Here is a 27,238-nt window from a genome sequence, read left to right on the forward strand (position 1 = left end):
ACAGTATTATGGGGGCCATATTCACCAATGCCCCATTACAGGAGGGCTGTAAAAATGATATACAAGGATGTGTTTTTATAGGGCAGACAATCATAACGCAATGCTAGCATGAGCAAGGAGGATGCAAGGTGAAGACACAGAAGCTGTAAAGAGAAGATAGCTGAAGGAGTATAGGGAATAAGGTACAGGCAAAGTCTGCCCAGAAATAGAATTTGAAGCAAAGCACTGAACATGGTTGCAACCAGCCTGGAGCTGGGAACCTGTTTAGCACCAAAAGAACCCAGTGCAAGAGACCCGTAGCAGGTCACTTATTATTACACTACTAATATACTTCATGTGAATGTGGTAGACACGCTGACATCCTAAACAGCTTGGGACCCAAGGACCTGAGATTGCTTTCACTGGTACAGCCCTATCCAACTATTAAGATCTGATGGGAGCGACCTGCTTGTTATTCTGACCTTAGCTTCCAATGGCCAGGTGACAGGGCATTCTTGGTGGTGGCTCCCCAGTTATGGAACTCCTTCCCAAATAGCATGTGGTTGTCCCCCCCAAGGACCTTAAAGGAACCTTTTTGTTTACTCAGGCCTTTCGAATGTAACCAGCTTGTCTGGTGACACCGGTGCTTTGAATATATTGTTATGATGTTGTCAACATTATTTTAATGTGACCGGGAGTGGCCGCCGGGACCACATAACACCGGTCCTGAGAGATCTACACTGGCTCCCAGTACGTTTCCGAGCACAATTCAAAGTGTTGGTGCTGACCTTTAAAGCCCTAAACGGCCTCGGTCCTGTATACCTGAAGGAGCGTCTCCACCCCCATCGTTCAGCCCGGACACTGAGATTCAGCACTGAGGGCCTTCTGGCAGTTCCCTCATTGCGAGAAGTGAGGTTACAGGGAACCAGACAGAGGGCCTTCTCGGTAGTGGCACCCGCCCTGTGGAACACCCTCCCAGCAGATGTCAAGACAATAAGCAACTATTTTATTTTTAAAAGACAACTGAAGGCAGCCCTGTTTAGGGACGTTTTTAATGTTTGATGCTGTATTGTTTTTAATATTCGGTTGGAAGCTACCCAGAGTGGCTGCAGAAACCCAGCCAGATGGGCGGGGTATAAATAATAAATTATTATTATATTATTATTTTTAAAAAACATGGTTGTGCTGTACCTTTAGCTGCTTATACTCCCATTGGGAGGAAGGGCAAAATGTAAGTATGAGAGAACAAACCCATTAATATCAATTCTACTATGAACGGTAGCTCTCCTGCAGTAGCAAGGGGATATTATTTCGACTTTATCAAGTCTTGCAATTTCCCCAAAGGAGATAGATGTCCATCAACTTGTTCCTCCCCCCCCATTGTTGGAGTCTCTATCCAGCAATTGACTTGCTCCTCAGCTATCACTGATACATAGAAAAGCTGGATTTCTATGCATTCGCCCACAGGCACCTTGATAAAAAGAGTAAAATAACTGGCACATCAAATTGCAGTCGTGTGTGTGTGTGTGTGTGTGTGTGTGTGTGTAATTTTGATATGATGGATCAAAGATCTGTGTTATGTGTGTGTTGCGAATCTTGTACAACTCTCCTATTTTCCAGTTCCACAGATTCCAAAAAGCAGGAGTTTCATTGGGCCCTACTCTCATGAGGCTTGAGTTGGTTGTGCAATGTTTAAATACCTTTGCCATTTTGGGGTGCATGTTTTCCATTTGTGGGTATCCATCCTTGTTCCTTCATCTTGTTTGTTGTTGTTGTTTAGTCGTTTAGTCGTGTCCGACTCTTCGTGACCCCATGGACCATAGCACGCCAGGCACTCCTGTCTTGCACTGCCTCCCGCAGTTTGGTCAAACTCATGTTCGTAGCTTCGAGAACATTGTCCAACCATCTCGTCCTCTGTCTTCCCCTTCGCCTTGTGCCCCCCATATTTCCCAACATCAGGGTCTTTTCCAGGGAGTCTTCTCTTCTCATGAGGTGGCCAAAGTATTGGAGCCTCAGCTTCACAATCTGTCCTTCCAGTGAGCACTTATTAAATAGAGTCTATTATCTCCACTACTTTGTGTATAATATATATCAGGTTTCTAAAGGACGTTGAATAATTTTGCTTTGCCTCATGTTTCCCATTTACACACCATCCATTTACAGCACATAACTTTCTCCCAAAGAATCCCGAGAACTGTAGTTTGCGCTGGGAACTGTAGCTCTGGGAGGGATAAACTACAGCTTCCCAAAACTCTTCAGTGAATATATTTTGCATTAAATGGATTGTGTTCATGCATCCACAGACTATTCTGAACAGATGCTTCCCTCAAATCAATTGCTATCCTAAAATCCATTAAAAAGAAAGAAAGAAAAGATCCATTTAACAGGAAGAAAGAAAAGAAAACAAACCACCAGTATTTTCTTTTGTTAATAAAATTGGCGCTTCTCTGTGTGTGTTAGAGAGGGGGGTTTACAGGTAGAAGGAGATTAAAATACAACCACCATGCTCATAATGACATCTGGCAGAAAGCAACTATTAATATTTTACAAGACATTAAGTTTCTGCGTGCTCCTTTTTTGCTGTTAAAGTTTTAAGAGCGTTCTGAACACCATATTTCTCAGTTATTACACCCTTAATTAAGCGGACACACACAAGGAATCCTCTAATGAAAATGGCTCTAGAAGAACCATCAGGCATCCTCAGCTGAGAGTGTATAGAGGACCCCAAATCAGAGCAAGGAATCACCAGAGTTAGTCTGCCAGAGGACGACCCGGTGCTAAAGCAATGCGGAATTTAACTGAGGATTAAACTTGGTTATTGGCACTATAAGCCCATAAAGCTAGGGCACTAACAGCCACTATCATGTTACATTTACTTAACATTAACTGCCCCAATGAATCCCAACGGAGCTTTTGAAAGCCAATCTGATAGGAAATAAAAAAGGTGCCGTATTATCCAAGATATTATCTTGCATATTGCATCTAAGGCAATACCCAATATATTTTATTTTACTGGACCAATTTACGTTAATGGGACATTGAACTTCCGAGCATTACAGAGTTTTTGGGGCCCAGAGAACTGGCTGAGAATGTTGAATCTCAAAAGGGCTGGCGAAGGACAAGGGACTGGATCAGTGCCTAGAAAAGCGACTGTTGAGCCTGAGCTTTCTTTTGTTGATTTACTGTATTTATATTTATTCCAGGTATTGAAATGCCACTTAATACTCAAAATCTCCAAGCAGCGTACATCAATTTATTTAATGAAAAAATATACGCAAAGAACGAAATTCACCATGACGACTATTTCTTAAACTCGATGGGTAAGAATAATTTGTTCTTATTACAAATAAATAAATAGATAAAATAATATATTTATTACTTATTATATGAATAAGTTTTTCGGGCATGCTCTGGTCCATGGGGTCACGAAGAGTCGGACATGACTAAACGACTGAACAAACAAACAAAAAATATGAATAAGTACTGAATAATAATAATAATCTTATTTTCTGCACTTCCTTTAAAAAGCTCAGACCCAGCACTAATCCAACTATCCCTTCTCAGTTTCACAACTTCTTAGATTAATATAAATCGCTTCGGGATGCATCATGGGAAGTGATTCGTAAATGAAAATAAGTATAATTATAATGATATTAGCAATAATATTCACTTTCGCCCCAAAACTCCGCAGTGCTTGAAAGTTCCATGTTCCATTGGTGTAATTTGGCCCAGTAAAATAAAATACCAGATTTTAACAAAAATAAAACTAATAATAATAATAATAATAATAATAATAATAATAATAATATGACTTTATTTTATTGCTGCCTAGGCTATAAAGGTAAAGGGACCCCTGACCATTAGGCCCATCCTGGTTTCTGATTTGATCCCAGAACGTCCCACTTTTACTTAGAACACCCCTATTTTCATTTTAAAAAATGTTGGTGGGTATGGTAAAGGTAAAGGGACCCCTGACCATTGGGTCCAGTCGCGGACGATTCTGGGGTTGCGGTGCTCATCTCGCTTGACTGGCCGAGGGAGCCAGGATACAGCTTCCAAGTCATGTGGCCAGCATGACAAAGCCGCTTCTGGCGAACCGGAGCAGCACACGGAAACACCGTTTACCTTCCCACCGGAGCAGTACCTATTTATCTAATTGCACTTTGACGTGCTTTCGAACTGCTAGGTTGGCAGGAGCTGGGATCGAGCCACGGGAGCTCACCCCGTCACGGGGATTCGAACCGCCAACCTTCTGATCAGCAAGCCCTAGGTTCTGTGGTTTAACCCACAGCGCCACCCGTGTCTGCCTAGCCTATAAAAGAGAGTAAAAAATGGAGTGAGATGTGTGTGTGGGGGGGATTGAAATAAGCAAACAAATACTTCTAAATTAACCAGAAGTCAGCAGAGATGGTCCGAGTCTGCAGAAAGCTTTGCCTCCTGCCTCCTAATTTCATACTCTTTAGAAGACCCGATTTACAGGTTCCCATCTGGCCACTGAGTTGTTCATTGCCCATTGCCCATCAGGTGTCAGGATGGGAGAGCGAGGCTTGGGTTAGAGTACTCGCCCCTTCAGAACAAGGGGCCACACCTGTACAGCATCCCAGCTGTCTGTTAATAACAACTATCATCCTGACCCCTGATCTAGGACCAATCATGCCAACTGCATGCTGATATGGTTGATCCAAGGTGGGCTGTTTTTGTTTAGCCACACACAGATCCTGCTTGCATCCCAATCTGGAGGGCAATCTGTACCCAATCTGTTGCCTTGGCCGTATGCGATACACAGCCTTTGTAGGCCCTTTCTAGAAGTTTCGAACGGGAAGTACATCAAAACGCACCATTAACTTCTTATTAATTTCACAAGGCGCACATGCAAACCCGAAAAGACAATTTCCTTAAAATAGTGGTGCTGCAACTTTAAATTACAGAACTGGCTCGGTGTTTAATGAGAGATTTAGCACAGCAGGGTTTCTGTTAAATTAAGTTGTGCCTTCACATCACAGTGGGGAAACAGGTGTATATTGGTTTAGAATTATGGAAATGTTGACTAATTCCAAGGCTTGTAATCAAACAGCTAGGCACCCAAGCAATATTTTCTTCCAAGAGGTGGCATTAATCATGCATGCCTAGCAATGTTGTCTTCATGTCCACCAAAAAAAGCACTGAAACTCAAAAGGAACAAACAAGGTGCCAATGCGTTTGTGTTTGTGTTGAGGAGAGGGGCGGGCGGTTTTTCTGCTAGAGGCGCACACAAAATCAAAGCTGCAGATGCCCATTTCCTTTGAAACGGAGAATGCTACAAAACTAATTGGACCAGCAAGGCCTTACTGGATTTTAACTCTCAGTCAGCCCTGAACTAGGAGGTTTTTTTTCCACGAACACACAAACACACAAGTTCAACATATTCCGCTAACAGACCCTCCAAGTGCCCCCATTTTCCAGGGACAAGTCCTAGATCTACAGAAACGGTCCTGATTTCTGATTTCATCCCAGAACGTCCCACTTTTCCTTAGAACATCCCTATTTTCATTTTAAAAAATGTTGCCGGGGATGGTAAAGGTAAAGGGACCCCTGACCATTAGGTCCAGTCGCGGACGACTCTGGGGTTGTGGCCCTCATCTCACTTTACTGGCCGAGGGAGCCGGCGTACAGCTTCCGGGTCATGTGGCCAGCATGACTAAGCCGCTTCTGGTGAACCAGAGCAGCGCACGGAAACACCGTTTACCTTCCCGCCGGAACGGTACCTATTTATCTACTTGCACTTCGTGCTTTCGAACTGCTAGGTTGGCAGGAGCTGGGACTGAGCAACGGGAGCTCACCCCGTCACAGGGATTCAAACCGCCGACCTTCTGATCGGCAAGCCCCTATTTTCATCGGAGGGTATGGAGTTATGTGACCTCCGAGCCAAGGAGATCAGTAACTATACAACCTTTAGAAGATTTCTGAAGGCAGCCCTGTATAGGGAAGTTTGTTTAATGTTTATTACAGGCATCCCCAAACTTCGGCCCTCCAGATGTTTTGGACTGCAATTCCCATCTTCCCCGACCACTGGTCCTGTTAACTAGGGATCATGGTAGTTGTAGGCCAAAACATCTGGAAGGCTGCAGTTTGGGGATGCCTAGTTTATTACTTTTTGTAAATATGTTGGAAGTCGCCCAGAGTGGCTGGAGCGACCTAGTCAGATGGGCTGGGCGGGGTATCCTATATAATAAAGTCCAAGTGTCTCTGCGTCCAGTTTTCCCGTGTGTCCCTGGGTTACTGCGCATGGGCCCCAGGGACACAGGGATTGGACAGCAGAGACTGGATGCACACACGCGCACGCTCTCCCCCCCACCTACCGTTTCCCTGCGGCTCCCAACCGCCGCTCCTGGCTGGACTGAGCGTTGGCGGGGGGGAGCGCGCACGTGTGTGCTTCCAGCAAGGACAGGTCCCGGGGTTCGGAGAAGCGCTGCGCAAGCACTTCTCCGAACCCCGGGATGCCTCCTTCCTGGCCGACAGCAAGGACAGGTCCCAGGGTTTGGAGAAGCGCTGCGCAAGCGCTTCTCCGAACCCCAGGATGCCTCCTTCCTGTCCGCGGCTTGGGGAGAGGAACGGAGGAGGAGAAAGCAGCGCTTTCTTCTCCTCCGTTCCTGTTCCCCTGCCGCCGACAACAAGGACAGGTCCCAGGGTTCGGAGAAGCGCTGCACAAGCACTTCTCCGAACCCCAGGATGTTCTAGCGCCCGTTATTGAACGGGCTGAAATACACTAGTAAATAATACAGTTGTTGTTGTTGTTGTTGTTGTTGAATAGGATATCCCTATTTTCATTGAAGAAATGTTGGAGGGTATGCACTAAGGAGTCACACATGCAGCCAGACAAACAAAACCTAAACTCAAAACCTTCAAATGCCTGTGGGGACCAGATGTCAAAACCACTCATGGCTCATCTGCAGCCGTCGAAAAATGTGAGCCACAGAAGATTGATCTGGCTTTCTGGTGGCGCTGGGAGAGAGAAAGGAACCCCTTCAATTTGTACACAGAATGGGGATACTGGCCAGTATCGACAGCAGCCTTGTTTTACAATGGAAATGGGCACAGAGGGACTGGTCTAAATTGCGGGTCTCGGGGGAGGGCAGGCAGGGGGAGGGAAATCAATAGGATTCATTCTGTACACTCTGGTAGAGCAAACTGAAGAAGTACAGTTTGGGGTGCGTGAGCCACATTTGACAGCAGGCAGTGCCTTTGGTGCTCAATCCTAAGAAACCAACTCTTTCTCTCTGCTCCAGAATTCCAGAGATAAAAGGGAAAGGGACATGTGTTTAACAATGCTATTTATGATCCTATCATTGATTTCATTGTCGGAGGATGCTTCCAGACAGATGTGTTGTTGGTTGTTGTTGTTATTTTTTGCTTATGCATGCAAGTAATTGGAATCAAAATGCCAGCCTGTATCCCTTGCTCCCAATTTAATCTGGATTTATACTTTTTGGGGGGAAATCCAATAAGTAAAAACAAAAAAATGCCAGCAACTCACGTGTGATATCTCAGTGATACATTTGCAAATTAAGTCTCTGTCTGATAGCACCCTAAGTCTCTACAACCCCGCAGACCACACATAGAGAGCTGCCTTATGCTAGGCCACACAGCCTGGTTCTGCATACTCTGACTGGCAGCAGCTCTCCAGGGTCTCTGGCACAAGGTGTTTCCCATCACCAGGCATTGAACTTCGAGGACATTCGGAATGCAAAACTTGTGCTCTACCGCTAAGCCATGGTTCGCTGGTGCTTACTGCCTGCAGTATTTATTTTGTCAAAGCATGGAATTGTGGGGTTGAAAGAGAGCCTGAGGGTCATCTAGTCCAGCCCCCTGGATTCAGAGTCTACCCACTGTTTGCTTGTTTGCTGCGAGGTATCATGTCCTGCCCTAAGTAAAAAGCACGTTCAATGCACATTTAAAGCACATGGAATTGTGTGCATAATAAATCCAGATAATCCACTGTCAGTGCCAGGGACGGACAGACGTGTGGCTCTCCAGATATCCTTGGCCTCCGAAAAACCAGCATGAGCGATGGTCAGGGCTGATGGGAGTTGCAGTCCAAGAACTTCTGGAGTGCCACAGTCTTCCCACCAACATTTCCAGCACTTTATTAGTAAACAAGTAGGCATTTTAACTGAAGTGTGAATGCATAGTTTTAACTGATTTTTATTTCTTGCATCACATCTTTGTAAAATGTGTTTCCACCCCTCGGCCCAGACACTTGAGGTCCAGCTCCGAGGGCCTTCTGGAAGTTCCCTCACTGCGATAAGTGAATTTACAGGGAACCAGGCAGAAGGCCTTCTTGGTGGTGGCGCCTGGCCTGTGGAACGCCCTCCCACCAGATGTCAAGGAAATAAACAACTACCTGACTTTTAGAAGGCATCAGAAGGCAGCCCTGTATCGGGAAGATTTTTATTGTTTGATGTTTTGTTGTGTTTTAATATATACTGGAAGCTGCCCAGATTGGCTGGGGCAACCTAGTCAGATGGGTTGTTTAGAGAAAAATAAGTAAATCCCCTGCTGGTTCGCATCTGCAACATTATGAACGGTTTTTAACCCTATTAGCAAGATCGTGAGTGGGCTGCCCAATGGGCACAGTTTGCAGACATTTAGCCATCAGCTTATTACCCTCCTGTGATAGTCGGAGGCATTTGGGGGTTGCCCAGAGCCTTTAAGTAGCACCTTCTCCAAGCAAAAAATATTTATTTCACTTCCACCATCCCTCCCGCCAACTGGCTTCCAGCTCCAAAAGTGAAAGGAAGTAAATGTACTCACCCCAGGTAAGGTTTTAATGTTGTGCAGTGCATTCTGTGCCTCAAGCGCAGCTTTTCTTGTATAAAACGTTACGAAACAACAACCTACAGAGAGAAATTGGAAAGCTTTCAGATATTACCTGGAATGGATTGCTCAGCTACAATAGAAAGACAGAGGGGGGCGATTTGGGGCTGGGGGTGTAGAGATGAATGAGAAACATGAATATACGAGGGCTTGGGAAGGTGACTTCTAATGAGCCAACATGAGTGGCATGAATCACAGGAATGCTTTATTGTTTAAAAAGTCAGGGAGAGAAATATTAAAAATCACCCCCTCTCACTTCACACAAGCACACCTACAGCTCCAGCAAGCTCTTACCGCTCGGAAATTACGTTAACCAAAAGTTCAGTCAGCGTCACAATGTAAACAGTGGGGTATGCTTGTTTTGTCGGCTGTTGTCACATGCCGCGAGTGCAGATTGGTTTAAAAAAATTTCAACAGCCAAAGCTAAGTTTCTTCCTGCCCTAAAAGCCATCGAGGGATTCCTCTGGCAAGCTGAGCCACAGAAAACAAGTTCACTACATTTATCCCCTACAAATATCCTCACACCTTCCTGTCAGCGTTCAAGAAGGTGTCAAGAAGCTGAGAATTGGGACAAGTTTGGGAGCTCATCTGAAGCCTCATCTGTGATGGGGATACCCCTGCCTGAAGCCCGTGAGAGCTGCTGCCAGTCAGTGTAGACCGTATTGAGAACAACAGTTTTTCTTTGTTTAAGGCAACTTCCTATGTTGTTCCTAACAGACAGTGGGATCTGCAGGGAAGAACTGATGCCCAGGGGAAGGATTAAATGTCCCCATGCCTGCTTGAAACACATCACAGATAACCCTCAGTTTTCCTCGTAACGTGTAGTCCCATCTTATAGGGACGCGGATGGTGTTGTGGTCTAAAACAGTGAGCCTCTTGGGTTGGCGATTGGCAGTTTGAATCCACACGACAGGGTGAGCTCCCGTTGCTCCATCCCAGCTCCTGCCTACCTAGCAGTTTGAAAGCATGCCAGCGCAAGTAGATAAATAGGTACCACTGCAGAGGGAATGTAAATGGCGTTTCTATGCGCTCTGGTTTGCATCACAGACAAGTGTTCCGTTGCACCAGAAGCGGTTTAGTCCTGCTGGCCACATGACCCAGAAAGCTGTCTGTGGACAAACGCCAGCTCCCTCGGCCTGAAAGCAAGATGAGCGCCGCAACCCCAATCGCCTTTGACCGGACTGAACTGCCCAGGGGTCCTTTACCTCGTCCCATCTTTATCTCACAGCTACCTTTCCAAGAGCAAGAGCTGTTCAACACTCGAACAGACTCCCATGAGATGTGGCGGACTCTCCTTCTTTGGAAGTTTTTAAGTACAGGTTGAATGGCCACCTGCCATGTACGCTCTAGTTGAGATTCCTGCATCACAGAGGGTTGTACTAGATGACCCTCAGGTCCCCTTCCAACTCTACAATTTTATGATTCTACCTTTCCTGTGGGCCCCAACTCAGCCATTGCCCCTCCCATGCCGAAACCAACGGACCGTTTTTCTCCTGCAATTTACCCAGGAAAGGTTTGCAATAAAGAAAGTAGCTACCAACAGTGTCTTCATAATGCAAACAGCAACAGCCATGTTTCTGCCACTGTAATACACGGAAAAGCATCATAGCGGCCTGGAAATGAGCTGAGCGGTGGCATTGCAGTTGTGCTGAACAGGGAACGTTGTCGAGGAGCTGTCAGGTGGAAGGCCTCTAAGTAACGGATGCAAACAGACTCACCCTTAAATTTTCACAGTTGACAAGACAGACTATTTGGCAATTATTTCAGCCCCTTTAAGAATCATTATCAGCATCAGTAAAGGATCATTAAATCAGTCAAAGATTGTATCTTCTGAATGGAGGTTTGCTATCTCTCTCTCTCTCTCTCTGCCTCTTAAGAGCCTTCTCCTTCTCAACTCTCCTTCTCTCTTCGATATCAATCTTTGCCATTTCACACGAATGGCAAATTTATACTGATGGGTACATGTGAGAAGACTCTTGGCACCAGACTCTAAATAATGTTTCTGAATGGTCAGATAACTATTTAACCAGATCCTGGGGAGTGTCAGCTTCCTACATACATGTGTGTGTATTCAGTGCTATTTTTCTAGAAAAAGAGGTGCTGGAACTCACCACAGACACCTCTTTTATTCTCTTATAATGACAATGGTGCCCACCTGAGAGGTGCCGAATTCAGTTTCTGCAAGTTCTGGCTGAAAAAAGCCCTGTATATATACAGTGGTGCCTCGCTAGACGAATGCCCTGTAAGATGAATTTTTCGCTTAACTAAGGGATTTTTCGAGCGGAGGTTGCCTCGCTAGACGAATCCGTTTTGTGAAAAATTTGTCTAGCGAATCACGGTTTCCCATAGGAATGCATTGAAATTCAATTAATGCGTTCCTATGGGCAAAAAATAAAAAATAAAATGCAATGCATTCCTATGGGATTCGCTGGACGAATTTTTCACAAAACGAATTGACGCACATTTGTCTTGCGAGGCACCACTGTACATACAGACACACACACACACAACTTGTGCCTGCAAACCTTTGTTTATGGTGTGCTTATAGCAATGATACTGGGCTTCAGGAACCCCCTTTTCAGTGTAAGGGCCACATCCTCAACTTCTGAGAGCCCTGTGAGTACCTTTCCACCCCAAAAGTGCAAAGTGTGAATGCAACAGGCTGAAGTTTGCAGAGGCAAGCTTGTGTTCCTCTTCCTTGCTTCTCAATTTTGTTATGTATGTGACACCCACAGCCAGAATTTTAATTGCAATGTATCGGAAAAATGAAATCACACCTACAAAATCAGAATGGCAAGTTAAACTGCAAATGGCAAAAATGACAGGGAGGGTAAGAGGGTATTCGACGCAAAAAGGAAGCCAATAATGGATTATAGTCAAGGAATATCTGAAAAATTACTGTGACAGCAAAAACCTCCTGGCAGATATTGAATGAGTCTTGCAATGTATAGATAATATATGTAAATTTAATGTTTCTATTTAATCTCTCTTTTTTTCTTTTTATTTCTTTTCCTTTTCCCAAAAGACATAAGAAAATAATATAATAATATGACACCGTGTAAAATATAACAAGTGTAATTTAGGGTTTTTTCTTTTTTAGAACAATCAGAAGTCTATTTTAGGTCTTTAAAAAAATTCTTGTATTTTTAATTTTTTTGCTCAAGGGGATGGGATACAAATTGTAACATAGTATATTGTTGTATAATTTTGTGAAATATGTTTAATAAAGATTGTTTGAAAAATAATAAACTAAACTAAACTCAAGCGATACCACATACCCAACAGATGCCCCAGTTCAGTTTCCTAACCAAATCAACCGACTATGATGGAAGGTTATAAAAAACAGCATCTCGGAGAGTGGAAAATTCATAAATGAGCAATACTATAAATATGAATGGCTAAATATAGCTCATCTATTTATAGGGATAGGCAAATGTCACTTTCAGATGTGTTTACTTGCAAGTCTGTTCTGTCCTGATTCCATAATAGTCTGCATTTCTATAAAAAAAAAATCACATGGAAGGCAGGATTTAACCATATATTTGAATACGTTTTTTAAAAAATGTATTTTATCCGAAAACACACCGTTTAAAACTATTTTTTGATGCATTATGAGCTTGGGGCTGTGTCAGAATATTCAGGCAGCAGAAAACAAGGTGTATTGGTAAGATCTAGGCTGCCCATTTATTCTAGGAGGTGCAGGTGAGGTCAGCCTGTACTGGATACACGAAGATTGAATTCCTCTAGATCTCTGATAAAAAGCTGTACTTCACAAACACCCACACACATACACACTTGGGAGAGAGCTCTTGGATAATGGGCGCCCTTAGTTAATTAAACTATTAAAAGAAGCTTATCTGGGCTTCTTCTTCTTTTTAAGTGATGTCTGAACTGCTGACAACCTGTTCACTCAAGTTGGCCATGGCTTGACACAGTGCTGAAAATGCACAGGTAAATCAGTTTTGAGTGTGGCGCAATGGTTAGGGTGTTGGGCTAGAGCCTGGGAGACCAGGGTTCAAATCCCCACTCAGCCATGCAGCTCAATGGGCAACCTTAGGCAGGTCATAAGTCTCTCAGCTTAACCTTCCTCACAGGGTTGTGGTGAGGATAAAACGGAGAGAGGGAAAACCATGGAAGGAAGGTAGGATGACAACAACAACCGCCATGTTTCCCAATAAGAGCAAGGAACCAGAAACTGAGCTGATGCGCATGTCAAGAGCAGGGAGATCAGAACTGGAGGACAAGTCGGAGCCACGAAAGATTCATGTTTCCAAGCAAAGTCCCAACTTGAGCAGAAGGATTCTTCTCTAGCCCAACCAGGAGAAGAGACTTTATGGCCAGCCTGGCTGTCCCCAGAACATGGGAATTATCCTGTGCCTTGAACAGGAGAGGGCAGCCTCATTTCATGCATGCCGTGGTAGGGGGACACTGGTCACAGAGAAAAAAATGATCGTTTGGGGCGGGGGAGGGAGAAAGCAGATGGAATGATGGAATGAGAGTGAAGGTGGAAGCCCTTTACAAGAGATCAGTTCAGATCCCTGCTATGCAAGAGGTGAAGAGGAGGTAACAGAGAGAGAAGGGGTAGCAAAGAGGGAGAAATAAGGAGAAATAAGGAGGTGGTTCATCAGCCCCACCCACTGCTTTTTGTTGTTGTTGTTTAGTCGTTTAGTCGTGTCTGACTCTTCATGACCCCATGGACCAGAGCACGCCAGGCACTCCTGTCTTCCACTGCCTCCCGCAGTTTGGTCAAACTCATGTTCGTAGCTTCGAGAACACTGTCCAACCATCTCGTCCTCTGTCGTCCCCTTCTCCTTGTGCCCCCAATCTTTCCCAACATCAGGGTCTTTTCCAGGGAGTCTTCTCTTCTCATGAGGTGGCCAAAGTATTGGAGCCTCAGCTTCACGATCTGTCCTTCCAGTGAGCACTCAGGGCTGATTCCCTTCAGAATGGATAGGTTTGATCTTCTTGCAGTCAGTGGCACTCTCAAGAGTCTCCTCCAGCACCCTAATTCGAAAGCATCAATTCTTTGGCGATCAGCCTTCTTTATGGTCCAGCCAAATATTACCCTTGATGGAATGTGGCCCTTGACAGAAAAATGAAGGTGCCCGTCCCTGGTCTAGGGAATTGCTCCATGCTGTGACCATGAGGTCTCAGAACACAGCACAGCAGCTGGGCGCAGGCCCTGCGTTACCAGTTTGATCCCTGGCAGTGCATGACAATAACCAAGTGATGAATGATATGAACAAGGTCTAAGGAAAAAAAGGGGGGAATGGCAGGGGAAGCTTTTTAGTGGAAAGAGCTCTGTCAAGTTATAAGCATCAGCAGCTGCAAAATTTGCAGTCCAATCTTTCAACACCTGTCATTTTCAGCCCCCCTGAATGACTTTGGGGCTCTCCTAAGTTGTGAATAACACACACACACACACACACACACACACACACACACACACACACCAAAACCTGCTTCTGGCATTGAAACCTTGACAACATGGGATAGGAGTAACAAGATCTTATCGCTGTGAATCTTCAAAGGCTACTGACAACTTTCAAAAGAAAAGTGTACAGAAGCTGCTTTTTTGCTTCTAGCCTAATAAACTCCTCCAAAATAGAAGAAAAAAGAAGAAGAAAGGTTCTAATGATTATCTGATGATTGAGCTCTCCCTATTCTTTTAGCAAGCACCCCCCCCCAACCCCAACCAGAATCCCAGTCGACAAATTCAATTCAAGATGCATTCGCATTCAGGACAGCAACACAGTCATCATGTTATGAATTGAAAATTCCTTTAAAGGCTGCCTTTGAATTCTAAGGGGCTGACAGATCAAGGAATGGATGGCCCTGGAAGGGTAAGTGAGTGAAGTTCTGCCTGTGCGCTCTCTCCCTCCCTCCCTGCATTCCTTTCTGTGAATGAAATTCCCCTTCGCATCCAGATTTGCAAGCAGAGCAGGTGCTGGCTTCACACAAGCCTGGAATCTCAAGTGAGGGGTGTTGGCAGCTTGTCATAGTTACTGAATCTGAGCAAGTTTTCAAGTCAAAACAGGGCTTGGGTCCAGATATCACGCACCTTTCCGCACCTCCTGCGCCATTTTAGATGCCACCCTTATGACGGAACGGGGTCGGCATTTATGGGGGGGGGAGATATCTCATGCCACACAGCTGTTGACACATGAATACGTTTGCCAAGCACAAGCCATTTGGGACAGCTGCAAGGGGAGCGATCGATGCAGCCTTGCAGAAAACCGCAAGCTCGTCTTGCAGGCTGCAAGCCGGAATGTGAGATGTAAAGCAGGGAACCTGGCAGGGGCCCCCGCTGCCTTCCCCCAAGACCTCCGCTTTCATTTGCTAAAAAAGGAATTCAGGTATAAAAAGAACAGGCTTTTTCTTTCTTTCTTTTACACAGGAGCCATGGGGAGTAATATTCGGGACGTTTAATTTAGGAGCACGCTCAGGGAAATGGCATCCTGGGGAAACAGCTTTATGAAATAAATTGGGTTGCAATTAGCAGAGACTTTTGCATGGTGTTTGAATTCTTCGACAGTGTTTCTCAAATGGTGGGCCTGGACCCACAACCTCATAGGCCAGCCTGGCCCCCTAACCATGCCATAATTTTGGGACTGGGCCAATGCCCACACCAGAAAACTCCTGCATGCTGAGTAAAGGTTGTTGGAAGACAGAAAGGTTTGTGGGCAGGCAGAAAAGAGGGCAATGGGAAATTAGAGAGCAATCAAAAGATTAGTATTTATTATCATCAGTGACTTTTTTCTGGGGGGGGCGGAGGGGTACGCACACCCCTAAACATTTTGTGAATCTCTACATTTGGCCTCATTGAGGGGCAGTATTTCAATATGAGTAGGAAAATGAGAGTACCCCTAAACATTTTTTTTGAAGAAAAAAGCACCAATTATCATCATTATAATTAAATGGAAAATAGAATGGATGTGAGTATGACAAGAAAGCTATTACAGAAAGAAGAAGGGAATGCAAAAAGAGAGGAAGGAAGGAAGGAAGGAAGGAAGGAAGGAAGGAAGGAAACGAAGTGGAAGTTTTCTCTGGGAGTGGGGAATAAGTTGAATGTGAAAGGAGAACAGCAGACAAAATTACAGAAGATGAATAAAGGTACTTTGAGAGGCATGTGGAGGTGGGAAGGGGGAAATAGCCGAGAAAAGGTTTTCTCCTATTAGAGCCCATAGATCAGCAATCCTGCTGAACATGGGGAGGTTGAGTCACAATACCTCCAGGGACAAAAATGTAGTAAGTCAGGGAAGGCTGATCTCTGGAGCTCCTTGCCATGAGGACAACTCTGGGGCAAAGAATTTAACAGTTCCCAAGGGAGGATTAGGTATCAGTAGAATATGATGTCAGCAATTGCCTGTAATTATGCCAAACGATGCCTCTACCTGCCACTAGTAATTTTCAGCCATCTCAAGTGAGCCTCAGGGGTAGAAAGTTTGAAAGCCCCTGCCCCAAAATAAGAGGTCCACATTCAAGCCTGATGGGAAACCACACCTTGTGATTTTAAAGGCCTTGTAGATGCTACTGAGATACTAAAAGGTAAGATACAGTATTAAGAAGGGGACACAGATTTGCATCAAATTTGCATTGATAATTTATATGTATAGATGCAAGTTTGGAAATGGTTACTATGAGTTAGACAGTTACATTAGCAGAACCCACTGCATCAGGCCAATGTCTCTTCCAGTCCGCCATCTTGTTCCTAGTTAATGGCCTAGAAATGAGTGAATCTTGGGAGCTAATAGTTAGGAGACTATTATCTTGTAGCTGGAGGTCTCTTGAGTGCTTTGAAGGAAATAGCCGCCAGAGAAATACAGAAAGATTGGAAGCCACATTATGCTGAATCAGACATGCATAATTTTATTGGACACCTTTCCACAGTTCAAATCATGCTCTGGTTGCCTTACAACATGGGAACAAAATACATGACTACAACATAACAAAAGTAGTCATGAGCAATAAATTAAACATTAAAAAAAATCCAAAACCAAACTGAATAATTTCCACATAAATCACAACAAAATATAAAATAAAGATACAAAAAAATCCAACAACCCTTCCCCCAACAAAAAAACAACAATCCTAAACGATGCCTCAGCCCGAGAATCTGTTCAGGGTTGTGGAATTTGCAGCCCTCTAGATGCCATGGGACTCCCATTAGACCCTGCCAGAATAGTCAGTGGCCAGGGGCGACAGGAGTTGGGGTCCGGCAACCTCTGGAGGGCCACAGGTTCACTACACCTGAGCTAGACACTGTGCAAAAATGGTCCCTTCTAGCTGTCTGGTGTCATGCCATTTCAAGGCCGGGGATGGGGGAGAAAGTCAATTCAGTTCTCATTTACAGTGAAACTTATCAAATTTGCACTTTCTTAAACAATACGACCATATGGACCATATATGGACCATAAAGAAGGCTGATTGCCAAAGAATTGATGCTTTTGAATTAGGGTGCTGGAGGAGACTCTTGAGAGTCCCATGGACTGCAAGAAGATCAAACCTATCCATTCTGAAGGAAATCAGCCCCGAGTGCTCACTGGAAGGACAGATCCTGAAGCTGAGGCTCCAATACTTTGGTCACCTCATGAGAGGAGAAGACTCCCTGGAAAAGACCCTGATGTTGGGAAAGATGGAGGGCACTAGGAGAAGGGGACAACAGAAGACAAGATGGTTGGACAGTGTTCTCAAAGCTACCAACATGAGTTTGACCAAACTGCGGGAGGTAGTGGAAGACAGGAGTGCCTGGCGTGCTATGGTCCATAGGGTCACAAAGAGTCGGACACGACTAAACAACAACAAAACAACACGAGAACTGAAACACAGCCACCCTTTGAAATTCACACTTATCTGAATTTTGTGATGCAGCCAATGTTTACAAAAGTGAATATATTTGGAGAAAGTGTACATTGAAATGCATATATTAGTGAAAACGGCATGCAAAAATGCATTATATCAGAAGAAACTGCTTGCAGTAAAACGCTGAAGAATTATTCGTAAGATTTTTTTTAGAAAAACACAAAATTCACAAATTGCTGCAGAAATGCGGAGAACCGAATTTAAGATCGGGAAAAATGATAAAGTGGGAGGCACTGACATGGACAGGTCCTTCCACCTCAATTTGGGACACAGCTACTCAAAGTGCCTCACCTCTTCTTCTTTCCACACTGAGTTGGGAACATAGGAAGCTGCCTTATACTGAGCCAGAGCCTTACCCCACCTAGGTCAGCCCTGTCTATCCCTGCCCTACCTGCGGGCTCCGGGGATTGAACCTGAGGCCTTCTGCCTGCAAAGCAGAATCCCTACCACTGAGCTACTGGCCTTCCCAATCGTGAGCAAGCACCTTCCCCTCTGCACAACAGCAAACAGCAGGGAACCTCCAGTTCGTAGGAGTAGACAACTAAATTTGCGGCACTCCCATTTTGCTCTGCATTCTGGTTATGTCTGCATTTCTGTTAATTGGCCAGAACTTGCTGTTTCCTGTCAGCCTTTGGTTGCGCGAGGGAGCGCCTTCAAAGAAGCCTCGCTCTGTCATCCTCATACCCTTGCGAATACAAGCGCTCGCTATAAACACCCTCTCTGTCTCGTAAATTGAGGTCTCTTTTCTACCTCCCACCCCCCTTTGACCTAGATTGAATCTGCTGCATTTTCAAGCCTTTTGGGAAAGCAGCTAAGGACTAATGCATGCCGGTTCCATGTGCCACAACACTTCCTTATCCATTATTATGTAAATTTTGACTAAAGTGCTACACGTAGATGTGGGGAGGGGGCAGGAGAATATCAAGGACAAAATTGCTGGAATCTGTTCCCCCCCCCCCACACACCCTTGCTCTCTGTGAAATAAGCCACTTATATTAAACAATTTTAAATGCCTAATAGCTGTTCAGGGTGGGGGGGGGGAGGTATCTGAGGAATTTTAATGCACATTTCTTTTCTCGTATAGGACAATCGCTGCTTTCAGTGGGTTCCTGAACTGTCGAGGCTGAATGCATAATGAATGGGAAGTTTATGGCTCATCAGCTTGTATGGCAAAGCACTGTGGGTTACGGGCATGGAACGAAAGGGCAAACTCTATCAGATTCACTTCTGCCATGTTGACATTTATCGCGGGCTGGCAAGACCCCTGAGAAACTTGAAGAACACAGAAGCATTCAGAGTGGCCAGCAAAGTTGCCTTGTATTCCCTCCCTCCCTCCCTCGCCATCTCTCAGGCCTCCATTAGATTTCAAATGCCATAGCAGATAATAAGGAGGGAGGAGAAGAAGCCTAGCTGGTTGCTAGGAGGAAGCTCAGACGTTGAGCCAAAGAGTTGTGGTTCCCAATGGCTTAAATAAGCCGCCTTCCATCAGTCCTGTCTCATTAGCATCCTTAGGAGACCATTGGCAGGAGTCCAGATGACCATGAGCCCAAGGCAAAATGTAACATCCTCATCAAGGCCAGCTCATTTGAATGCTTGAGGTCTATTGGTCAGAAGGCGGGGCTCCATTCGCGTCAGGCTCAGCAATGGGTTCCATTGCTGTGCTCTGTATTCAACTCTTGGCGGCATCCAATAATATCCACATATTTTAAGGCCTTTCAAACGGACCACATTTATTTCCAGTTGCTCCGAAGGGCGGGGGCCTGAAACGATGGGTGCACATTATCAGGCGGAGGAAGGATTTAGACAAAACATTTGAGAAAAAACCCCTCCTGATGGGTTGGCTATGGAAAAGGCTGCCTCAAACAGTGGTAGATTCTCCATTAACAGATTTTTAAGCAGACGTGAGATGGACACCTATCAGCGATATCCTAGCATTGGGTTTTTAGCAGGAGCAGGAGGTTGTTCTTGTTGACCTTGGAGGTCCCTTCCAGGTCTATGATTCTATGAACCACAAAGAACACCACTGAGCATGTGCAGAGTGACAGTCCCTTTCCCATTGCCTAATGGAAGAGAGGGATGGTGTTCCTGGTCACAGACCAAGAGTGAAGAGCCTAATTAGTGTGTGTGATATATTATTACCCAAATAATCACGTCATATCATATCAATTTATATACCACCCTTTATCTGAAGGTACCAGGGTGGTGTACATTATAAACACAATTGACATAGCATAATAATAAAATACAATAAAACAATCATAGAACAAATCACAATAACATTCCACTTACACATAAAAGGCTACAGATTGTTTAATGGCCAAAAGGCCTGGCTAAAGAGGAATGGTTTTGCCTGGCACCTAAAGGCATGTAATGATGGCACCAGGCGAGCTTCTCTGGGGAGAGCATTCCACAGACGAGGAGCCACCACAGAAAAGGCTCGCTTTTGTGCTGTTACCCTCCGGACCTCTCAGGAAGAGGGGTCACCGAGAAGGGTCTTGGGTCAGGCATCCCCAAACTTCAGCCCTCCAGATGTTTTGGATTACAATTCCCATCATCCCTGACCACTGGTCCTGTTAGCTAGGGATCATGGGAGTTGTAGGCCAAAACATCTGGAGGGCCGCAGTTTGGGGATGCCTGGTCTTGGGTGATAAGTTCAGGATCCAGGTCAGTTCATATTGCAATCCTTAAGGCATTGAAGTCCTGACACATGTAAGGCTTTATAGGTCAGCACCAGCACTTTGAACCGAGCCCAGAAACTAATTGGCAGCCAGTGCAACCGGGCCATAATTGGCAACATATGCTCAACTCATCTTGCCCCAGTGTGTAACCGGGCCACTGAATTATGCACCAGCTGAAGTTTCCAAACCATCTGCAGAGGCAGCCCCATATATAACACAGTGCAGTAATCTAGCCTACAGCACCTTTGAATTATGGTGCTGGAGGAGACTCTTGAGAGTCCCATGGACTGCAAGAAGATCAAACCTATCCATTCTTAAGGAAATCAGCCCTGAGTGCTCACTGGAAGGACAGATCGTGAAGCTGAGGCTCCAATACTTTGGGCCACCTCATGAGAAGAGAAGAATCCTTGGAAAAGACCTTGATGTTGGGAAAGATGGAGGGCACAAGGAGAAGGGGACGACAGAGGATGAGATGGTTGGACAGTGTTCTCAAAGCTACTAACATGAGTTTGACCAAACTGCAGGAGGCAGTGGAAGACAGGAGTGCCTGGCGTGCTATGGTCCATGGGGTCACGGAGAGCCGGACACGACTAAACGACATCAACAGCCTACAGGTTACCAGAGTGCAGGCTGCAGATGTTAGGCTATTCCTGTCTAGATAAGGGCATAGCTGGGCCACCAACCAAAGCTGGCAGAAGGCACTTCACACCACTGAGACCTCAGGCAATAGCAATGGATCCAGGAGTACCTCCAAGCTATAAGGAGTTCTACCCCCGCAAGAGCAGGAACTTTCCCATCCATCCGGTCTAGGGAACTGCCCACTAACAGTGCCTCAGAGGAGTGTGTGTATATATATCACAATCATTGATATTCCTTACTAGAGCATACTATTGAAGTATAACACCAGAAGGAGACCTGAAGATATAGATGGAAATGTAACATTTCATTCTCTACCTTGGGTTGTCTCCATCTGGTGCTCTGCAGATGTTGCTGGACTCCAACTCCCATCAGCCCCTGCCAGTGTGGCTATCGGTCAGGGGCGATGGGAGCTGTTGTCCAACAAATATCTGGAGGGCACCTGGTTGGGGAAACCTGGCCTCCACCACGGCATTAGAAATGCCTATGTGACTTACCTCCTGATTTTTCTATTCAGGAAGGGTTGACGCGCATATCTAGTTCATGTTACATGCAGCTCCAAGCAGCGTTTGATCTAAGGGGCTTCATTTTCAGCTTGTTAATGGTGGCACGTCTCTTTTTTCTTTTAAAAGCTTTTCTCCCCGCTTCCCCATTTAATAAAAAGAAAAAGAAAAGAAGGGGCACTTAAAAGAAGAAGAAATCTCGCAGCTAATGTCAGAATCTTTTCCCTCAGTTGAAACAATTCTGTGTAGACGAAGACATAACCTTGCAGGCTTTTGAACTTTAAGGGACAGCCTTTAGTATGCTTTGAATCCAGGGCAGAAAAAAAATTCTGAAACCTTAAAAACTGCAGCCTGTCTCTGGAAGCTTCAAACCATGAAAGAATCTCTCTCTCTTTCTTTCTTTCCCTCCCTCCCTCTCACAAAGGGAAGATCTTTGCTATAACGGAAGATTCTTTCTTAAATTCCTCATTTTTATTACTTGATATTATTGGTGAATGGGAGCAGGGAGGCAGAAATGCACAGTGCTGCCATATCAAAGAAGCTGCATTTTCTGGCACTGAAAAACTGCCCTCGTTAATCGTTCAGGTAAGAATTGAAATAAATACTTCTGCAGGAAAGACGAACGGAAACACTTTAAGCAATAAAGCTGTACATCTGCACATAAATTGATGGCAGAAAGACAGTGCCACCTGACGCCGGAACAAAATCTTCACCGCTTTGGGGTATGGCAGGGGAGTGGCTGATTTGCGTTGATGGCACAAATGGGGCTAGGCAGGAGAAGGGATTAATAATTCACCTGCCTGCCATTGGTTTGGCTTCTGTGATGTCACAGAGTGGCTGGGCAGCCCATATTTATTTATTTGTCAAAAATATCCCCATCCCACCTTCCCGTTGCAAAAAGCAAACATGAGGGCGATGGGTGTTGTAGTCCAACATTGGGGCAACTGCAGGTTCCCCATCCTTGCTCTAGCCGCTACAGCAGGTACGTCCAACAGGTAGATCGTGATCTACCAGTAGATCACTGGACGTCTGCAGTAGATCACTGGTAGATCACTGGCTCCCCCCAAAGAAGAACTTTGGCTCCCCGAAAAAAAGCTAAACATTTTAGCCCTGCAGCCCATAAAAGGAAGCTCAACAACTTTGACCTGAACCCCCCAAAAGGGGATAGATCACTGCCAGTTTTTAACTCTGCGAGTAGATCACAGTCTCTTGGGAGTTGGCCACCCCTGCGCTACAGTATGGTGATACTTTACAGTGCCGCAGGAGACTGAATTGCTGCCCTACAACAGTAGTGGGGAACTGGACTCAGAAAGCAAGCCGGATCCTTATCTTCCCACTTCCTACAAGCCAAGGTGAATGGGACTGGCCACCTGTTAACTAACTGAAGTCACAATGACACCAGGTGACCCAATCAGCTGGTTGTTGGGGCGTCAAAGCATCATGGAAGGGCTTCTTTAGGCCCCAGTAAACAGGAGAGTACTCTGCATGCAGCTGGTCACCGGTGCTTGCAAAAAAGCCCTGCCTACAACAAGACAACAATAAATAATTAAGATGATTCCTTCCTAAGTGCCGAAAGCTCAAAATCTATGCTCAGACACTGATCCTTACAACAGCTTTGCAAGTCAGGAGGGAATTGTTGTCTCCATACTGCTGATTGGGGCAGAGGGGGACATGGAGGCTGATGTATGACAACATGTCAGAGAACTTGTATCTGACATGAGATCCAAGAGACTTTCAGCTCATGCCTCTTGCCCTCAAACCGTGACCTATACCAGCTAAATCTGACTGCTGTTCTGCAATTCACCGCTTTCCAGAAGCAGAAAAACAGAATTAAGGCCGGATGCATTCGAATGTCAGTGGATTAGAAGCCCTCTTGTTAAAGCACCATCATCTCCAAGGCTCAAGTCCAAACTAGACATTCATTGTTTCAATGCAATTATCATGCAGGGTTTGCTTGTTTTCTGAAAACGCAAGTAGCAGTTACAGGGAGGTCAAGCGGCAGTGATATAACCGGAAAGGGAGAGTAACTCTTCTTCCATGCTGTGGTCCCATATTCAATAACTATCTAGTGAGTAAACGGGGCTGGAACTAGGAACATGATAGAAGTGCATAAAACGGTCTATGGCATGGGTAGGCAAACTAAGGCCCGGGGGCCGGATCTGGCCCAATCGCCTTCTAAATCTGGCCCACGGACAGTCCAGGAACCAGCATGTATTTACATGAGTAGAATGTGTGCTTTTATTTAAAATGCATCTCTGGGTTATTTGTGGGGCATGGGAGTTTGTTCATTTTTTCCTTCAAAATATAGTCCGCCCCCCCCCCCAAGGTCTGAGGGATGGTGGACCGGCCCCCTGCTGAAAAAGTTTGCTGACCCTTGCTCTATGGCTTAGGCAAAAAGATGAATATGAAAGGACATGATAGGTACAGGTATTCCCCCCCTCCACTTACACAGAGGTTACATTCCAGGTCCTAGCGCATATAAGCAAACATTGTGTAAGTGGGGAGCACCCTCTAAGAAGCTTCTAAACACCCAATTTTTCCTACTCTTCTGCTCTCTCTCTGCACAACTCTCTCTTCAACTAGAGTTGAAGCTCTGGGGCCAGCTGGAGGCTATGTGGAAAAGCTGCTGCTGCTCTACCATGATGTCAGGGACAGTGCTAAGGAGGAATGGTGGGAGCCTCCCCCTCCCCTCCCCCTCCTCCTGATCAGGATCCTGAATCTTCCCAGGAGCAGGAGCACAGTATAGCTTTGAAACAGTGGTTTGCAGAGGGGCATAGTTCAAAAGGCAGAAGCTGGGAAATACTGGATGGGGAACAGCTAGGAGAAGAAACACTGGGAAGAGAGAGGGTTAACAGATTCACTATCTCTGGAAAGCATCCATCCGCTCTCCCCAAGGTCAAGAAGAGCTGAGAAAGTGGCAGAACAGAAAGCAAAGTGGTTGTGAGATCAGATTACAAGAGGCAGTAGTGACGTGGGTGACTAGGGAGGAAGTGGGTGTAAACATTAATTGGGAGCGCCACCATTCCTAGGAAATGGATTCTTTGTTCTCTCGCTGTGATCATTAAAGTTTCTAACTGGTAAGAAGACTCTTTTTCCTTTGTTCTGATTCTCTGTTGTCAAGGGTGGAGGAAGCCAATTCCCTGAAGCCTGACTAATAATAATAATAATAATAATAATAATAATAATAATAATAATATTTATACCCCGCCCTCCCCGGCCAAAACCGGGCTCAGAGCGGCTAACATCAAATATATGACACATTGCCATAAAATCAAGCAATCAATTAAAATACATCTTAAAATCAAGTCAGAATCAAAGTGAAAGGGGTGATATGATAGCCATGTTCAAATATATGAAAGGATGTCATATAGAGGAGGGAGAAAGATTGTTTTCTGCTGCTCCAGAGAAGCGGACACGGAGCAATGGATTCAAACTACAAGAAAGAAGATTCCACCTAAACATTAGGAAGAACTTCCTGACAGTAAGAGCTGTTTGGCAGTGGAATTTGCTACCAAGGAGTGTGGTGGAGTCTCCTTCTTTGGAGGTCTTTAAGCAGAGACTTGACAGCCATCTGTCAAGAATGCTTTGATGGTGTTTCCTGCTTGGCAGGGGGTTGGACTGGATGGCCCTTGTGGTCTCTTCCTACTCTATGATTCTATGATTCTATGCAGGGCTCCTAGCATTCCTGAAACAGCTATTTGTTTTAGAGGCTGCATTAGCACCAGTGGAAGCTAATGCAAATTGCAGCTTTTGGGTGCTGGTGGTGTGTTTATTGGGACAACAGCAACAGAGAAGGGTTAAATCCTCTCTTTCCAGCCTGTGGTCCCACTGTTGCTTCACCCCACAGTTTAAAAACTGCGCATCAATTGATTTGCATCTACACAATTAACGCTGCGCCTAGAGTGGTCCTGAGACCCAGAGAAGCGATAAATGAAAACCTCCCTTCTGAGCAAGTTCAAAGGGCCTTGCAAGATCGCCCCCCCCAACCAAATCCTTTCAAATAAATAAATAAATCTCACAACACCAACACCTCTCAAGGTGAAGTCTAACATATTTGTCATTGTTGGTGACAGACTCCTGTTCCGATACATTGCAGCTATTTCTACAACATGTCACACTTTAAAACGCCACCACCAAACACATATTAACGCCATAAAATTCACCCTGTTTTATTGCAACAGCTGATGCCTCTCACTAGGTTGCTCGGGAAATGTGAGAAAGTTGCTGATAGCATTTAAATCCAAATTAAGCTCCCTCCCTCTCCCTCCGCCACTCTTTATGCATCATGCAAATGTAGGAAGTTATTAAAAACTGTTACTTTGGATCCTAAAACAACACCCCCCCATGAATAGAAGACAGCGTTATTCTTCCCCACAGACTGCTAGATGAAGTCCAGTCAAAGCGAGCTCAATCCTAAAGGCAGCAGAGGCAGCTGCCAAGAGCAGCAGAATCTTCAAGACTATTGGTTGAGCTGGGAAATCCTCCTCCGCCTCTAAACCAGAGCTAGCCAATAGGGTTCCTTCCAGATGTTGATAGGCTGCACCTCCCACCAACCCTGACCATGTTGGCTTGGGCTTATGGAACCTGAAGTCCAATCAGGATGCAGAGGGTACGCTGGGTACGCAGGGAATGTTGGCTGCCACTGCCCTAGGGTCCATAGCTGCCAAGTACCCCGTTTTCCCCGGGAAACCCCCGTTTTTTACTTACCTTTTCCCGGAGGTCCCCCATATCACTTCATCTCCCGTTTTTCTCCGTTATTTTCTCCTGCCGGCGGCCATTTTTTCTTTCTTTCTGATTTGCCCTTCTATGGGCACAAAATGGCCACCATCGGCTTCAAAAGTCGCATCTACGCATGACCGGAAGTGCGTAGACGCGACTTCCGGTGTCGGCGGCGGCCATTTTTGGTGCCCATAGATGGGCGGGGCGACACCGGAAGTTGCGTTGACGCACTTCCGGTCATGCGTAGTAGCTACTTTTGAAGCCGGCAGCGGCCATTTTTGGCGCCCATAGAAGGGCAAAGCGACACCGGAAGTTACGTCGACGCAACTTCCGGTGTCACACGGCTGCCGGTCCCGGATTCTGCAGTCCAGGACTTGGAAGGTAAGCTAGGGTCTTGGGTCAAATGTGGGACATTCGTCCCTCCCCCATTTCCAGCATGTTCTCATCATTCCATACACACAAAGGAGATTCAGATCAATTGGTGCTGGAACAGGGGGAAAGTCTTGGGTGTGTGCAAGACTGGATACTCGAGTCCTTCCCTGTAGTGTTTCAGGAAACTGGGTGGAGGGTTGCCTCCGTTAGCAGGCCACAGATACACGAAAGAAAGAAAGAAAGAAAGAAAGAAAGAAAGAAAGAAAGAAAGAAAGAAAGAAAGAAAGAAAGAAAGAAAGAAAGAGAAAGATCTCCACCTGCAATCAATCTTCTCTGGATTAAGCCTATTGCAACCTGAATTCTAGGCAAAGCTAGAATCCTGGGAAGCAGGTGGCAGATGGGAGTAGCAGATGGGTGCTGGAGTCGAAGGAAGAGGGGTGGAGTAGCGATGGATGAATCTGTCAATTTTGGTTTCTCTTGGTTGCTCACCTTCCCAATACCTACTTATTTATTTTTAAATAAATAAATAAATGTTTGTGGTAAAACCTCTAAACAGCTTACAAAAAAAATTGGTTCTTTACATTTCCACATCAGTTTGCACAGTCCTTTTTTTTTTAAAGTCCTCAGAAAAACTCA

At 45.3% G+C, this 27,238-nt stretch overlaps 1 protein-coding gene across 50 annotated transcripts in view; it reads right to left on the reverse strand.

Moving 5' to 3' along the window:
* Nucleotides 1-27,238, reverse strand: part of CELF2 (CUGBP Elav-like family member 2) — a 492,055-nt gene that overhangs the window by 126,425 nt on the left and 338,392 nt on the right. For all 50 annotated transcript variants that reach the window (XM_088652502.1, XM_060279201.2, XM_088652496.1 and 47 more), the window contains one exon: nt 8,770-8,852. In XM_088652502.1, the coding sequence (XP_088508628.1) occupies nt 8,770-8,852 (83 nt within the window). The remainder of the gene's footprint in view (nt 1-8,769; nt 8,853-27,238) is intronic.

The sequence above is a fragment of the Zootoca vivipara genome, chromosome 9 (genome assembly GCF_965207765.1).
Source record: "Zootoca vivipara chromosome 9, rZooViv2.hap1.1, whole genome shotgun sequence".
Taxonomy (NCBI): Eukaryota; Metazoa; Chordata; class Lepidosauria; order Squamata; family Lacertidae; genus Zootoca; species Zootoca vivipara.